Below are 16,032 nucleotides of genomic sequence, written 5' to 3' on the forward strand. Positions count from 1 at the left end.
GCAGAGAAGAGCTTTGCTGCCTGTCGGGAAATGCAGCCATTTTAATTTGCAGCCGATCCAGAAAAAACTTCCCTCGTAGAGAGGCTTACCTTGATTTCATCAAGGAATAAGGAAGTTGCGCCAGACGGGTGACTTAACTGAAAACCGGAGTTTGCGACTCCACTTGCACAACCACATTATCTAATCACATTCGTAGGCACAATCTGTTACCTAACTGCTAGGTCGATGAAAGATACGATCTCCTTATTTCTGTTCAGATTGGTCAGGCTGTCAAGGTAGAGCCTGAGGTTTCGTTTCTGGTTTGCTATTTATGGAACCCCTTCAGCTGGGACGTTTCTGTGCCGAGAGGCTCTTGAGCAATTACACCAACGCAAACATAAAACTGGGCTTCATATCAATAAGGAAAACCTGTTTCCCTTCCCCCGCTGGGAAAGGACAAGGAAAATGTGACTTCCCCTCTCGGAAAAATTCACACCATATAACTATACACACACACACACACACACGTAGTCCTTGACTTACGGCCACAGTTGAGCCCAACTTTTCCGTTGCTAATGTGAAACGTTTGTTAAGTGAGCCTCGCCCCATTTTACCACCTTTCTTGCCACCGTTGTGAAGCGAATCGCGGCAATTGTTAAGTTAGCCACATGGTTGTTCAGTGAATCTGGCTTCCCCATTGGATTTTGCTTCTCAGAAGGTCGCAGAATGGGATCATGTGACACACACACCCCCCCGGGACTCTATTTACGACCATCGTAAATATGAATCAGTTGCCGAGTGTTCGAATGTTGAGCATGTGACCATGGGGATGCTACCATGGTTGTGTGAAAAACGGTCATGGGCCCTTTCTTCAGTGCTGTTGTAACTTTGAACAGTCACTAAATGAACCATTGTAAGTTGAGGACTACACACACACACACACACACACACACATATAAAATAGTTTTGAAGATACGAGTCTCGGGTATATTTATATTCAAAAACTAAAACACTTTAGTCTCGGTGATCTGTATTTTAGTTTATGTATGTGTGTGTATGTGTTTATATATATATGTGTGTGTATATATATATGTATCTATATATGTATGTATATATGTATTGGCAAGCTATAAAGCTAAAAATTCGACTCTTGGGTAAATCCATGATAAAACCAATAAATATCGATCACCAAGAGGAAAGTAATAAATAGTAAAAAATTTAATGAGCCGAGCTTTCGTATATATGTATCTATGTATGTATATATATACACACATACACAGATAGATAGATAGATAGATAGATAGATAGATAGATAGATAGATAGATAGATAGATAGATAGATAGATAGATAGATAGAGAACTATATATATACAGTAAGTGTTTTTCTGGTGAACCGGTCTAATAGCTATACTAGTCTCCCTTTAACCCTTTGTCGGCAAAATCTAAGTTTGCATATATATATATATGTGTGTGTGTGTCCTTTGTGGAAGAAATGGTTGCCCAGCCCTGTTTTAATCTACCCCTCCCCTCTTTCTTCTTGGAAAGCCCTTTTCAGTGATGGCGATAGCCAGGCTCTCAGTCTGAACTTTCATTCTGATATTTATGCTTAATGATTCCCAGGGAGCAAACATTCCTCCATCAACAAGTCATGACTGTTTGTGTATGATTTCTCAGCCTGTGCAATCAGCATTGCCAAAAAAAGAAGAAGAAGAAGTGGCTTGTCCATCAGCCTTGACTTGTTTGCCAAAGAGCCTCTGGGGGCGGAGGGGAGAGAAGGGAAATGTGTCCACAAGACTGGTGGGAAAATCGGAATTGGGGAAATTTTCCATTCACCTTGGCAGCCGACTGCACCAGCCGAGTGCGTGAACTTGATCGCCTTCCACGTGGTTGTCTTTTCATTCCCCAAAGGGAATTTTCCACCGGCCTCCCTGATCTCATTTTTTTAATGACTAACTCACCCTTTTCTTTTGTTTAACTTGGCTCTTCTTGTTAGAAAGTGCCTAAGCCCCTGGATGATTCACGTTGCTTAATGGCTGGAGGCAGGCTCGGCAGTTTTCTGAGGCTTCCGGATCTAATTTATTACACGGCAGCTGTAAGTTGTGGGTGACCGAGGAAGGGTTTGTAAGCAATGGCCTGAAAAGTAAAGGAAGGCTGAAGCGAGGCCCCCTTTTCTGTGGTTTTTGCATTTGACTTCAGGTCTGGGGAGTTTTCAGCCATGCCGGCTACAGATTAGTTGACTTAAAAGTCCAAGCCATCTGCGGTGGAACTGTTACCAGGAGAGCACAAAGCTAACCCAGCAAATACGACTTGATTACTCAAGTGTATTTAGATATCACTGGGGTTTATTTATTTTTTCTAATTTTATAGATGCTTTCTTATTTTCGGCTACTACATTTTAAAACCTAATATCTTTTAAAAATGGCACGGTGGCTTAAATAGTTAGCACACGACCTGATTCTCTGTCTAAAACGTTTTTGTGAGTCAGATCTCTCCGAAGGTTTGACTGCTGGCTTACATCACTGTTTTTGAGCACCTCCTGTTCCTTCGATGAGGCTCAACTGCTGAGCTTTTTAGGTTTTGCTCTGCCTAATTTAGTATAAGTGTTTATCCAGTTTTACACTTGACTTTTCTATTAAGTCTGATAAAGGTTTTTTTTTTACTTCTTTCACTTGTTTTGTGGGTTTACTTTTTTACTTGTGGCTGATGGGGGAGGCAAAAGAATGTGTCAGGCATCTACAGGATGATTAGGACAGGAAAAAGGAGACAGGTTTTGTCTTCTCCACCTTTTATTCTGGATCACCCAGAAAAATGGGCATCAGAGCTTTTCAAGCACTTTCTTTCAACAATGCAATATTAGCTGTCAAAGTGTTGCCTTCACGTCCTGTCTAGCCATTTCCTCAAAAACAACTGGATCACCATGGTTAGAAATGGGCTGCTAAAGAAACTGGTTCTTTGATTTCTTTCTTTCCACATTTCCTGTTACGCATCTTTGAACATCACCTCTTTATACCCATAAATATCAGGAAATTTAAGGAAAACAACAAGGGTGGTATCTCAATGGTTTATTACAAATTCTTTCTAGAAATTACAGATTTTTACAGAGAAGCAAGTACAAAAAAAACATTAACAGAAACCGATGATATAGGTTGACTTCTTGCCATTTAGAAAATCTACTCTAAAATACTTTAAATTTCCAGTTGTTTCTATTCTGAATTCTTCACAGCATTATATTACTGATTTTTTTTTATTGGTTCTGACTGGTGTCTTTAAAGAGCAGATTGAAAACAATTCAACTGCAATTGTCATTCATTTTTCTTCCAAGGCAGAAAGCTATCAGTACCCACCATGTACCTGCCCCACTCCGTTAAGAAATTTCTGTCGTTCAGAAGATGAAACTGTTTTAAGTTTAGTAAATGATTTCTTTTTTAATTTCCCAAAATGCGAGAATGAGGGATTTCCTCATATGTTCTTCTGAGCAAACTTCGATTTTCACATAAGGCCAGGACCCAATTTTGTTTTAGACTATGACACGATATGACACAGCTATGACGGATAGCGCCTAAAGGGTCCTGGAAAAACCAGAAAGCTTGCACCAGTTTTGCAACCTTCATAGATGGAAAGGTACTCACTTAACACAGCGCCTCTGGTGAAGAAACCTCTGCCAAAACCTGATCATCTAAGATTGCAAGAGGCATTTGTTTATTTATTTTCTCCCTCTTAGCTTTCAACGTACTCAACGTATAAGCCCTGCCGACTTTGAGATGGTTTGATTTTGATCTTGTAACAACGAATCACAGGAAATTATCCCTTTGTCTTTGGTCTGGAAGGCCTAAATTTCCAGATGTTTCCTGCAAAAGGAGTTCCCATCTCACTGAGCAGGAGAAACAATAGAGAGGTTTTTTGCTTTCAAGAATTCCTCTCTTAATGTCTCTTCAGCTCCTTCTGGTGACTCCTTAAGTTTGGAATTCGACTGTTTGTTCTTGCAATGCTGTTTATTTACAAGCCTGGTCATACTCCCCCCTCTTCCCGAAGGCCGCAGCTGCTTGGTTGGATGAGGTTGTGTTCTCTGAAAGATAAAATTCTCTCATTCTCAGGCAACATCAGTATCACAAGCAAGCCAAGACAGGTAGCAGATTTAAGCAGGATTTCCAAAGGTTTTGGTTAACCTGTGAACTGTCTTTTGCCCAGGAAGAATTCCCTGGCTAATAACGTTTCTTGCCTTAGAAATTTTCAACAAGCCCTTCCACTAATTCTTGTGTCTCTGAGAGCAGACAGGGCTGGGGATGCCCCTGCTGGGAAAGTCCTGGAAGTAAGTTTCAAAGCTGTCAATCTTGTGTCGGCTGGCGAGTGTGAGGACCACCATCTTTTTTACAAAACGAAAAGTTTTTGGATGCTGCTTTCTCGCATATCCTATGTGCGTCTCCAGTGCTTTCAGCCATCAGATCATTCATCCCTCTAGCATCCTTATTCATTGCTTCTGTCCCTTATAACCAAACAGTGCTTTTTTTCCCTTTTTTTTTGGAGGGGGGGGAGGTCTTCCCGACTGCTTTCTTCGACTCTCCAATTCTTGCCCTTTCCTACTAGGACCGACATATTTCTGGCGCACCGCCATAGCGCGCGTTTTGTCACCGCAGGGAACTGCCACTCTCCGATCTTCCCAACCAGCTTGGCAGGCCCTCGCTCTCGGCCAAAGTGGAGATCTGGAGGATTTTCTTCACCTTCTCCCGACAGAGAGGGCAGCGGGCGCTGGTCCTGAAAATCTTCAAGGAGCAGCTGGAGCAGAAGCCGGTGTGGCAGCAAGGGAACATCATGGTGCTGGCCCGAGACTCACAACAGACCATGCAATCTTCCGCAGTGCTCTCTTCGGCTCCTGCCTGTAAGTCCAGGGTGGGGGGATCTGCAGAGGCATAAACATTTCACAGGAGAGTTTAAAACAGGCGGCCAGCCGAACTTGGCAACTTTAAGACTTGTGGACTTCAACTCCTAGAGCAGGGGTAGTCAACCTTGGCTCTTTTATGACTCGTGGACGTCAACTCCCAGAATTCCTGAGCCAGCTTAGCTGGCTCAGGAATTCTGGGAGTTGACGTCCACGAGTCATAAAAGAGCCAAGGTTGACTACCCCTGTCCTAGAGCCATAGTGGTCTGGCCCCACTTTTTGCTTCCTTGTGTGGTTCCACACCCAACAAGCCTTACAGATTGTGTTTGCATTGTTACCGCACAATCACTTTAGAATAAAATGGAAGTTCTGTCCCCCAGTTTTAAGGAAAGGGGGAAGATATGTATCCTGCAGGTAGTCCTTGATTTAGGACCACAATGGAACCCCAGCATTTTTGTTGCTAAGCGAGACAGTTCTTAAGGGAGTTTTACTCCATTTTACCACCCTTCTTGCCACGGTTGATAAGTGAATCACTGCAGTTGTTAAGTTTACTAACAACAGTTGTTAAGTGGATCTGGCTTCCCCATTGACTTGGCTTGTCTGACGGTCACAAAATGGGACCACATGACTCCGGGACACTGCAATCGTCATAAATGACCAGTATGAGGCAGTTGACAACCATCTGAATCTTGATCACATAACTAGGGGGATGCTGCTACAATTATAAGTATGAAAAACTGTCTTCACTCACTTTCTCTCATATTTATGATGGTTGCAGGGTCCTGGGGTCATGGGATCACCTTTTGTGACCTTAAGACAAGCAAAATCCAATAGGGAAGTCAGACAGTTGTCGAATGGGACAAAACACAGTTCATAAATGTCTCAGCGACAGGAACTCCTCTTCCCTAAAAAAGCCACACACACTGCGAATTGTCCAGCCTGCAGTTGCTTACCGAGAAGTTGGACTGCTTTGGTTCTTCCGTAGACGTCCACAACAGCCCAAAGAGGAGATTCAACCGAGACACCCTTGAAGAGGAAGGACCTTTCAGCCTCAAGGTTGATGCTGCAGAAAACACAGCCCTGGCCGTCCACCCAGAAGCTGATAATGTTATCTTGTCCTATATATTCATCTGGTATAACACACGCGCAAGTCTTCCCTTGGATGACCAAGTTTGGGCACACAAACGGAGGCAAGGGACCGAAGCGAAGGCAAGGGTTTTTCCAGGTGAAGCCCACCCGTAGGCCACCCTTCCACTTCTGGTCTTCTTGTAAGATTTTCAAAGTCACTTTCTCATAAGGTTCTACGGGCCGGTTGGAGAAGACGATGCCATCATGGAAGGTGTCCATTCTACTTACTGTACAGCAAGACTCATCCATAAAAATCTGGGATCCTTTGACGTGAGGGTGGAAGAATAGTGGGCTGTAGGACGCTTCCAGAAAACCATCTGATTCTATGGAGACATGAATCATCATTAATATAATCCTAGAAAGAAGGGAGAGTAGAAGGCCTCAACCTGTTTACATCAATAAAGAATGCAGTATAATAGAGTTGGAAGGGACCTTCGAGATCTTTTAGTCCAACCCCCTGCTCAGGCAGGAAACCCTATACCATTTCAGACAAACGGTTGTCCAATCTCTTCTTAAAAACTTCCAGTATTGGAGCACTCACAACTTCTGGAGGCAGGTTGTTCCACTGAATTTCTAACGGTCAGGATTTTTTCCCTTAATTTCAGGTTGCGTCTCTCCTTGATTAGTTTTCATCCATTGTTTCTTGTCCTGCCTTCTGGTGCTTTGGAGAATAATTTGACACCCCCCCCTCTTCTTTATGGCAACCCCTGAGATATCATCTCATCTCTAGTCCTTCTCTTCATTAAACTAGATATACCCCATTCCAGCAACCGTTCCTTATATGTTTTAGCCTCCAGTTCCTAATCATCTTGGTTGAAAAAGCCTACATCACTATATAAGAGAAATAACACATAACGTCTGCTCTCTGCATCTACAATATACTCATGGAACTATTATGGAGGAGCTGGTTTCATCTTTACCTCACACATCACATCCCAACTGAGTTGTCTCTTACTCCTCTGGAATGTGTCCCCTCCTTCCCTCCCTCCCTCCTGGGAAAGCACCTCCTGATTACATGCCATCTCAGGTATGTCAGAAAAGTCAAGGGGGATGTGCAACCACACAATCAAAGCCTCACTTCTTTTTATGTGTGTCTCCCTCACACACACAAACCCAGTTGAAGCTTCCATCGCATCATTGCAGTTGCTACCTTGGCTTTTTGACCATCTCCTGTGGACATCCCCTACTGTGAAGTAGATTGGGGTTAAAAGATAGTGACCGGCCCCAAATCATCCAAGAATGATCCATAATGTAAAGCTGTGATGCTCAGGATGCTGAAGCTGGTACCTAAATGCTCGGAGATCTATTTTATACCACACGAGTGAAGAATACTGAATAAAGTTCTGGTCACCACAAGCCCAAATAAGATGCCGAGAACCCTAGAAAGGGTGCAGAGAAGAGCAGCAAAGATGATAAAGGATCATGGAGGCTAAAAGGAGCTGGATATGTCTAGCTTATTGAAAAGAAGGGTTAGGAGGGACGTGATCACTGTCTTCCAGTGCTTAAGGGGCTGCCACGGAGAAGAGGGGGTCATTTCTCCAAAGCACCTGAGGTCAGGACAAGAATGGGAGGAAGCTTGTTAAGGAGAGATCCAATCTAAGAGTAAGCAGAAATCTTTTGACAGAACAATTAGTCAGCAGAAGAGCTCGCCTCCAGAAGTTAAGGGTGCTCCATCACTGGAAGTTTTCAAGAAGAGATTGGACGCCATTTTACCAGGATGGCATAAGGCCTCCTGCCTTGAACAGCGGGTTGGATTAGAAGACCTCTGAGGTCTGTTCTGGCCCTATGATTCTGTGTTGTTTTCTCCTGGTTAATGACCGCAATAAAGTTACTTGAATTTATGTTCTATGCTCAATGTTTTATTACCCTGATAATGATGAATCGTGGCAGTGCAGTTTCTGTTTAACTACGTTGGGGGACATCAGAGAGATGCCCATATTAACAGCATCCATGTTAACAGCACGAGTGCAGAGCTTGCAAATCCTCACGTACTTGGTTTTCTGGGACACTAAGGAAGAATTGGGAACTTTTTGACCTCGGAGCACTCAGCACCTTCTCAAGGTGCTCAGCTCCCCGGGAGAGCGAAACAGGTCTGGTGGGTGGAGACCAGAAGCTCTGCCATGCAGATGGCAAACGCTTTCTAACTGTACAAGGGCCTCATTTTCAGATCTCCTGCCAGCCTTACATGAGTTTATTGTTGCAGATAAGGGAAACATAGATAAAGGATTAAAGTTTATACCTATGCGGGAAAACAAGATAAGCCTTGTGTGGGAATAAAAAAACAATCCAACCTCAAAACACGAAATGTGTGGGTTTGCAAAATTCAGCATTAATTTTCGAAACCGTCTGGGTCTAAAAGGGAATAAAACCTGGAATGTGTTTAGAGGCAATAAGTCATTGAGTTACTTTCACTTTCATTCTTTCACTGAAAGTGCAAGGAGAGCTAATTTTCCAATAAACAGGCCTATGCTAAAGAAGTTATTTTCAAGCCAAGGTTAGGGGGGGGGGGTCACATATCTGAACCCTTTCTTGGTGCCAAAAATCCAGGCCATAGATAAGCTTATTCAGAACAACAGAATAACAGAGTTGGAAGGGATCTTGGAGGTCTGCTAGTCCAACCTCCTGCTCAAACAGGATACCCTGTAACATTTCGGAAAAGTGGCTGTCCAGTCTCATCTTAAAAACCTCCAGCGATGGGAGCACCCACAAGTTCTGGAGGCAGGTTGTTCCACTGGTTAATTGTTCTCAGTGTTAGGAAGTTTCTCCTTAGTTCTTCTCTCCTTGATTCATTTCCATCCATGATTTCTTGTCTTGCCTTCTGGTGCATTGGAAAATAGGTTGACCCCCCCCCCCTTTTCTTTGGGACAGACCTTTATTTCAGCGGAGGAATGAATGTTGTGCATTCATTTCAGGAATGCTTTTCTTTGTCTTTCCCTAGAACAGTGTTTCTCAACCTTGACAATTTTAAGGCATGTGGACTTCAACTCCCAGAATTCCACAGCCAGCATTGCTGGCTGTGGAATTCTGGGAGTTGAAGTCCACATGCCTTAAAATTGTCAAGGTTGAGAAACACTGCCCTAGAAGCTAACATATGGCAGGGGTAGGCAACCTTGGCTCTTTTATGACTCGTGGACTTCAACTCCCAGAATTCCTGAGCCAGCCATGCTGAGCGGAAAGGGAGAGGTTTCCAAGCTGAGCCATGCTAGCTCAGGAATTCTGGGAGTTGAAGTCCAGGAGTCATAAAAGAGCCAAGGTTGCCTACCCCTGCAGTAGGGGATCAGAAAAGTATGCAAAGAGCCATTGTGATGTTGAGCTTTGATGCCTGCCTTCTCCAGAGTCCTAAAGCTAAACAATAGCCAATGGACAGGTCAGGACCCAACTGCCCCGTATCTACAAACAGCACAGAATATGGAATAACGGGATTTTGGAGGTCTTCTAGTCCAACCCCCTGCTCAGACAGGAGATTCTAAGCATGAATTCTGCTTAGACCCTAGCAGTGAGCCCATTCAACCAGCCGGCCATTTCTGTGGAGTCCGTAACTCCTGTCTGTTGAGAAATCAAAGCATTCTTTCCCCATTGAGATTCCCTGAAAAGGACATTTAGAATCCCACACAGTTGTTCTGCTGAGAGCATGTTAACTAGTTAACTCTTTAACTAGTCTGGGGCCAGAGAAATTCTGAAATAGGCTCACTGCAGATAGCTTCTACATCCTTACTTTAACTAGTGCCCAGTCCTAACCCAGAATGAAGCACGGGCACTCAGCTGCCAACATTCAAAGTCTGCTTGCAAAAGGGGGCTAGCTATGAGGTAGGAACTCATTGTCATAGCCCCAAAATCCCAATGGCGAATTACGTCCCCTTGGTGGCTTCTCCATAGAGGCCAGATCCATCATCTGATTCTTGTCACAGGGTCACTTGTGAGTGGTCATTCTCTCCTCCCCCATGACACTTGGTAGAATTTTTGAGGAACTACAGTTTTCTCTTTCGTTCTCTCCATGGGTATGGGTCTCTACCTCCCATTTCCCCTAGCCAGTGTCTGGGCCTTATGGGACTTTAACCACTGAGCACATCTGGAGGGAAAACCTTCTAGCAGTGGTTTTCAATCTGGGCAATTTGAACTCCCAGAATTCCCCAGCCGAAATACTGAAAAACACCGTTCGAGGCTAGGTCCTACTGCTCAGCCTACAGCAGGGGTCCCCAACCCCCCCGGGGCCTTGAGCCACTTAGAACCGGGCCGCAGAACCACCCCCACTCACGCAAACAGTGGGCAAGCAGGTGCTCGCATGCTCCATTTGCGCGGACAGCCAGGGACGCATGCCAGCCACTTGTGCAAATAGAGCTGCGCTTGTACGCAGGCGCTTACCCACCGCTCACACAGAACCATCCCCTCCCCCACCCGCCAGGTTGGGGAACTCTGGCCTAAAGCAACATCAAGTAGCTGCTGATTAGATAGGAAGCCACCTTTATCCTTTCGGCCACCTGCCCCCCCCAGATATAATTTGAGAAGTTGATGGGCATTTTGATTCCAATCTAACTTCATGGCACGTGTGTCCTTATCTTCTAGCCATGCTGGCACAGGGATTCTGGGAGTTGAAGTCCACGAGTCATAAAAGAGCCAAGGCTGCCTATCCCGGCTCCAGCCCAACATAATCTAAATGAAAAGGCACAAAATAATCTAAATGATGATCATGCCGATAAAGAAGAATATTTGTAGCTCAGGGTTGAAATGAGGGGTCCTTGGCGCTCTCTGAGCTTGGTTGTTTTCTTGCAGACGTTTCATTACCCAAACTAGTAACATCTTCAGTGCTACAGCAGTGGTATTTATACACTATAGCATTGATGGTGTTACCTGGTTTGCGTAGAAAACAACCAGACTCAGCGAGCACCAAGGAACCCTGAGGATCATGCACTAAACCAGAGGTTTCCCAGCACAACGGTGACCCTTCTTAGCCTCTGCACCAGACCTCAGGGACACTGACCTAAGCCTTTAATTCTGGTTTTATGTCAAACCTTCAACGCAATTCATACCCAAAATGCAAGGGGAGAAAAGAGTAAACGAGGGATCCTGGTTTCATTACTGAATGAAGAAAACTCTGTGGGGAGTTATAAACGCCAAAAGCATTGCTTGATTGCCACCATCCCTCCTAGATGATTTGGAATGCAGTTTCCATCATCCAAGCAAGGAACTGTGGGAACTGCATCCCTACTCTTTTGGAGGGTCCTTGTGGAGAAAAGTCCTCTATATAGTATCATTTCTATTCATGCCCAGACAGCCTCCTTGCAACCTTGGATAAAAGTCTTGGGTTAGGACAGAGGTAGGCAACCTTGGCTCTTTTATGACTTCTGGAACTCCCAGAATTCCTGAGCCAGCCATGCATGAGTTGAAGCCCACGAGTCCTAAAGGAGCCAAGGTTGCCTACTCCTGGGTTAGGACAAAGCCCCCAAATGATGCTGGATCATGACCACAGCCAGGGAGACACATCTAGGCGGCCAGAAGCCAAGGCCCTCTGGGTTTTCTCTCCTGCCCTGGTGAGGGGAGCTTATCCCTCACAAATGAACTTATCAGATCCTTCATACAGGGTAGAAGAGCTGCAGTGCTCCAGATGTTGTTGGACACCCCACACCAGTATGACCAACTGCCAAGAACAAGAGAGGCAGTCCTTCACCAACATCTGGAGATGTCCAGCTTCTTCAATCTAGCTTCATCAAAAGCAGGATTCTTACTTTTTTGAGTTGGGTGAGGATCCCCAAATTTGGCAAATTGCTCCCGAAAAGGTCCACATTGAAGCCTACTCTGCTCTCCCAATCACCAGCTCCTAGGATTCAGGCAGGCTATCCCGAATGTAGAGGTTCTACATCGGCCTTCCAGGATAGCGCCCAAGGGTGCTTTTTCCAAAAGGCAACTTCAAAAAGTTTCTTTCTTTGGAAAACTTTCGCTTCTCACCCAAGAAACCTCTTCAGTTCTGAAGACCTTCTTCTGAAGAAGTAAAGCACTGAGGAACTGAACTGAAGAAGAAGCTTCCTGGATGAGAAGCAGAATGTTTTCATGCAATGAAATCCAAAAAAGTCTGTTTCCTTTTGGAAAACGGCACCCTTGTGACCTCCACGATGTGGCTGATGGAGACTATCCAGAGAGTTCAAGGGAAGCATCCATCATCCAACTGCCTTTCCTCTATTACATTTGCCCCTTCGTGCTTTAACATGACTTTGAAAGCAAGTTGCTGCCAATCTCTAGCATTTAAATATTTACAGTGCTCAGTTGCACGGAGCCTGGCGGCGGAGCTTCAGTGCCCGGAGCCAAGATGCTCAGTGTATGCTCAGAAATCATGTTGAGTACTTCCCTTCCAGGTTTGGCTGAAACAAGCATTTCAAGCCAACCTCAGTGTCCATAAAGCCACCTTGAAGGTTTTCCTTACCGTCATCAGAGGGACTAAGGCAGGCTCCCATGACTGGTGGGGCTGGGCTAGGTTGTGCTGTGTGTTGTGCGGTGCGGTGCTGGGCTGGGCTGGGCTGGGGGTGCTGGTTGCTGGCCACCTGCTTCTCCCTTCCCTGAAACCAGGCCGAAGAAGCAATTTTCCAGGTTCTCCGAGCACCACCGAAGCCTCTTGTTTCAAACCGAAAGGAAGGAAGCTGTTTTATACAGCACCCTTGTGAGTTAAACATTAATCATCACGGAGGTTTCTGGGGATGTGTGTTTTGAGTGTCACAAGACACCGCTTTTGTTGTTGTAGCAGGGAATTTCCAGCTTCTCTTTCTCTTTCTCTCTCCAGCTCTGAAAGCTGAGCCAGGGCACAGCCCTCCGGTTCGCATTATTACCTCTGGCTTCTTGCCCAAACGAAGGAACTGCTCCCGGCCTTTGCTCATCTCAGCACTTTGCCTGATGGAAAACTTCAGGAGTCGTGGGTGCTCTACCACTCCCTCTAGCATTCCCAAGTGCTTGCTACCTATCCCCCCCCACCCCCTAGGTAGACAGGCACATTTCTCACAAGGAAGTTCCAATAGCTAGCTAGCCCAAAACTAAAGGGCCACTAGATGGCAGGACCAACACATTGCTGCCATCTAGTGGGACGTCCAGGGTTTGCAGCTGAGTTTCAGTCTTGCTACCGTAGGGCAGTGGTGGCGAACCTATGGCACAGGTGCCAGAGGCGGCACTCAGAGCCCTCTCTGTGGGCACGTGCGCCATTGCCCCAGTCCTAGGCCTTCAGCTGGGTTTTATAAAACCTTTTCACTTTAGGCCTCCGCCGCCGTGTGCAAAAAAAAAAAAGGTTCAATCAATCAGTCAATTTCAACTTCTCGCAGGGAAAAAAAAAGATCTTGCAAAGTTGGAATTGATTGATTGAACTTTTTAGTCCCACCCAGTCTGCTGTTACCACCACAGCCATGCCCACCCAATGGGCCACGCCCACCCAATGGGCCACACCCACCCAATGGGCCACGCCCACCCAATGGGCCACACCCACCCAATAGGCCACACCCACCTGGCACCCGACAATGCATAAGTGAGTTTTGGGTTGCAGTTTGGGCACTCGGTCTCTAAAAGGTTCGCCATCACTGCCGTAGGGTTTATATGGGGCTTAAAGGTATTGCTGGAAATGCAATTTCTGTAGATCAATTTTATTTTTTTTTGCTTTGCAACATGCTTGTTTGCTTTTCTTAAAGCAGACCAGTGTCCCCTCAGATACTGGAACACTGCTAGCAGGTCTCCCCTATTTCTTCTTTTCTTTAGACTAGCCAAACCCAAGCCCCGCAGCCGTTCTTCGTATATTTCAGTCTCCAGACCTTGGATCATCTTAGTTGCTCTTCTCTGATTTTTTTCCAAGGTCTCAACATCTTTTTTGTAGTATGGTGACCAAAATTGGCTGCAGTATTCCAGGTGTGGCCTCAGTAGGGTTTTATAAAGCGGCAATAATACTTCATGTGATCTTGATTTTATGCCTCTGTTTATACAGCCCAGGATTGTAATCAGCATTTGCCTTGCCCTATCTGTGACTTCTGGGACTGGCACACTCTCAAAAGCTAATGCTTGGCTTCTGGCCCAGGAAAATTGGGTGACTCCTTATTTTAAGCCTCGAAGCAGAGCAGAGCGCTTCCCAATCTTGGATGACTCCAAAGAAGCTGAGCAGGCCTCCTTAGTCCTTGGAGAAGAGATCACTGAGCAATCGCAGGGCTGGAGGCAGAAGGAGACGCAGGTCACAGTGGCAAGCTACCTTCCTATCATTGCCGTTCACTTTTATCGATTAGTCAGTTGACCTTGTCAGAAATATACCTGACAAGAAAACTGCCTGGGCAGGAGCGCCCAGGCTTTCAGAGTAATCCAGATAAGAAGCAGAAGCCACGAGTATCCACATTACCTTTATTGTAAGGTTATAGCATAATCTTGCAAGTCTGAAAGCAATTTTCCCCTTCGTTCCTTTTACTCTCTGAAAAACTAGTACAGATTAGGTGAGACCAGAGAAGAGCAACTAAGATGATCCAAGGCCTGGAGACTAAAACATACGAAGAACGGCTGCAGGACTTGGGTTTGGCTAGTCTAAAGAAAAGAAGAAAAAGGGGAGACATGATAGCAGCGTTCCAGTATTTGGGGCTGCCACAACTATTCAAACTATTCTCCAAAGCACCAGAGGGCAGGACAAGAAACAACGGTTGGAAACTGACCAAAGAGAGAAGCAACCTGACGATGAGGACAATTAACCAGTGGAAAAGCTTCCCCCCAGAAATCGTGGGTGCTCCATCACTGGAGGTTTTTAAGAAGAGACTGGACAGTCACTTGTCTGAAATAGTATAGGTTCTCCTGCTTGAGCAGGGGGCTGGACTAGAAGACCTCCAAGGTCCCTTCCAGTAGTATTCTGTTCTAAGTACATGCCAGTTGCCACACATCTACATTCTGATCACATGACCGCGGGGATGTTGCAATGGACATAAGTGTGAAAAACGGTGTTACCGATCCATCAGATAGAAAAGATGTCATGTTGCAGATAAAAGAACAAGCTTGGGAAGTGAATCTCAGAAGTCTGGATGCCAATTATTTTCTCAGAAAATAATTCCAAATAAACTGACTCTTAATACTTTAAATCAGTGTTTCTCAACCTCAGCAGCTTTAAGATGTGTGGATGTCAACCCCCACGGAATTCTGGGAGTTGAAGACCACACATCTTAAAGTGGCTGAGATCTAGCCCCATGGCCAAAAGTTTCTTCTTCTGAATGGATTCGCTTTCTAATCAAATTTGTCTTTCCTCTTTCGATTCAGTCTTTAAGCCAATTAAGCTTTTAGTTGTTCCTTAGTTTGTCTTAGTAAGATTTTTCTTCTTCTTTTGAAAGCTTTTAATTGACTTTTACTTATTTTTTCCAATGAGAAAGAAGAAGAAAAGGACTTCCATTCTCTATTTTTGACTGGGCAAAAGGAACAATCCTTTAAAGGTTGAGTGATATTGAACAACAAACCAAAGTTTTGTTCAAATGAAACAGCAAAAGAGTGAAAGAGAAGTTTATCTGCAAGTTATTTCTGCACCTTAAATTTCCCCAAGTTATTTATTGTATTTTGTTCCTTCAAGTCAATATTGACTCCAGACAAATGGGCAAGTCCCTGTAACCTTCTGAGCAAGATTTCAGAAGTGATTTGCCATTACTTGCTTCCTAGGGCTAAGAGAGATGGACTAGCTGGCCCAAGTCCTCAAGTTATGGCAGAAATTTATGGCTAGGCATATGATGCTCTCATTGGCTTTATTACAGGGCGGATCTGTCAAAATGTTATATATCTCTTGAGGCTGCTTTGAGATGTGTCAAAATAAGGTGGAGAATTCTACCTTAATCTCAGTATTACAGGATATAGGGCTGGAAGGGACTTTGGAGGTCTTCTAGTCCAACCCCTGCCCATGGTAGGAGACCTTATACCACCCCAGACAAATGATTGTCCAGTTTATTCTTGAAAACCTCCAGCAATGGAGCACCAGAACTCCGGGAAGCAAGCTGGTCCATTACTAATGGTCAGGAATTTCTCCTTAGAATCTCTCTTTAAGGAGCTTCCACCCGTTACTTCTTGTCTTGTCCCCA

At 44.9% G+C, this 16,032-nt stretch overlaps 1 protein-coding gene across 1 annotated transcript; it reads right to left on the reverse strand.

Annotated features, from left to right (window-relative positions):
• Positions 1–4,520: 4,520 nt before the first annotated feature.
• On the reverse strand, positions 4,521–12,486 carry NEURL3 (neuralized E3 ubiquitin protein ligase 3). Its single transcript, XM_015811649.1, has 3 exons — positions 12,399–12,486; positions 5,809–6,306; positions 4,521–4,876 (listed from the first exon to the last, which is right to left on the reverse strand). Exons 1-3 carry the CDS (start codon positions 12,427–12,429, stop codon positions 4,605–4,607), a joined length of 801 nt encoding a protein of 266 aa, XP_015667135.1. The 5' UTR covers positions 12,430–12,486; the 3' UTR covers positions 4,521–4,604.
• Between the last annotated feature and the right edge of the window lie 3,546 nt (positions 12,487–16,032).

Source organism: Protobothrops mucrosquamatus, unplaced genomic scaffold (assembly GCF_001527695.2).
Source record: "Protobothrops mucrosquamatus isolate PMUCROS unplaced genomic scaffold, P.Mucros_1.0 scaffold_50, whole genome shotgun sequence".
Taxonomy (NCBI): Eukaryota; Metazoa; Chordata; class Lepidosauria; order Squamata; family Viperidae; genus Protobothrops; species Protobothrops mucrosquamatus.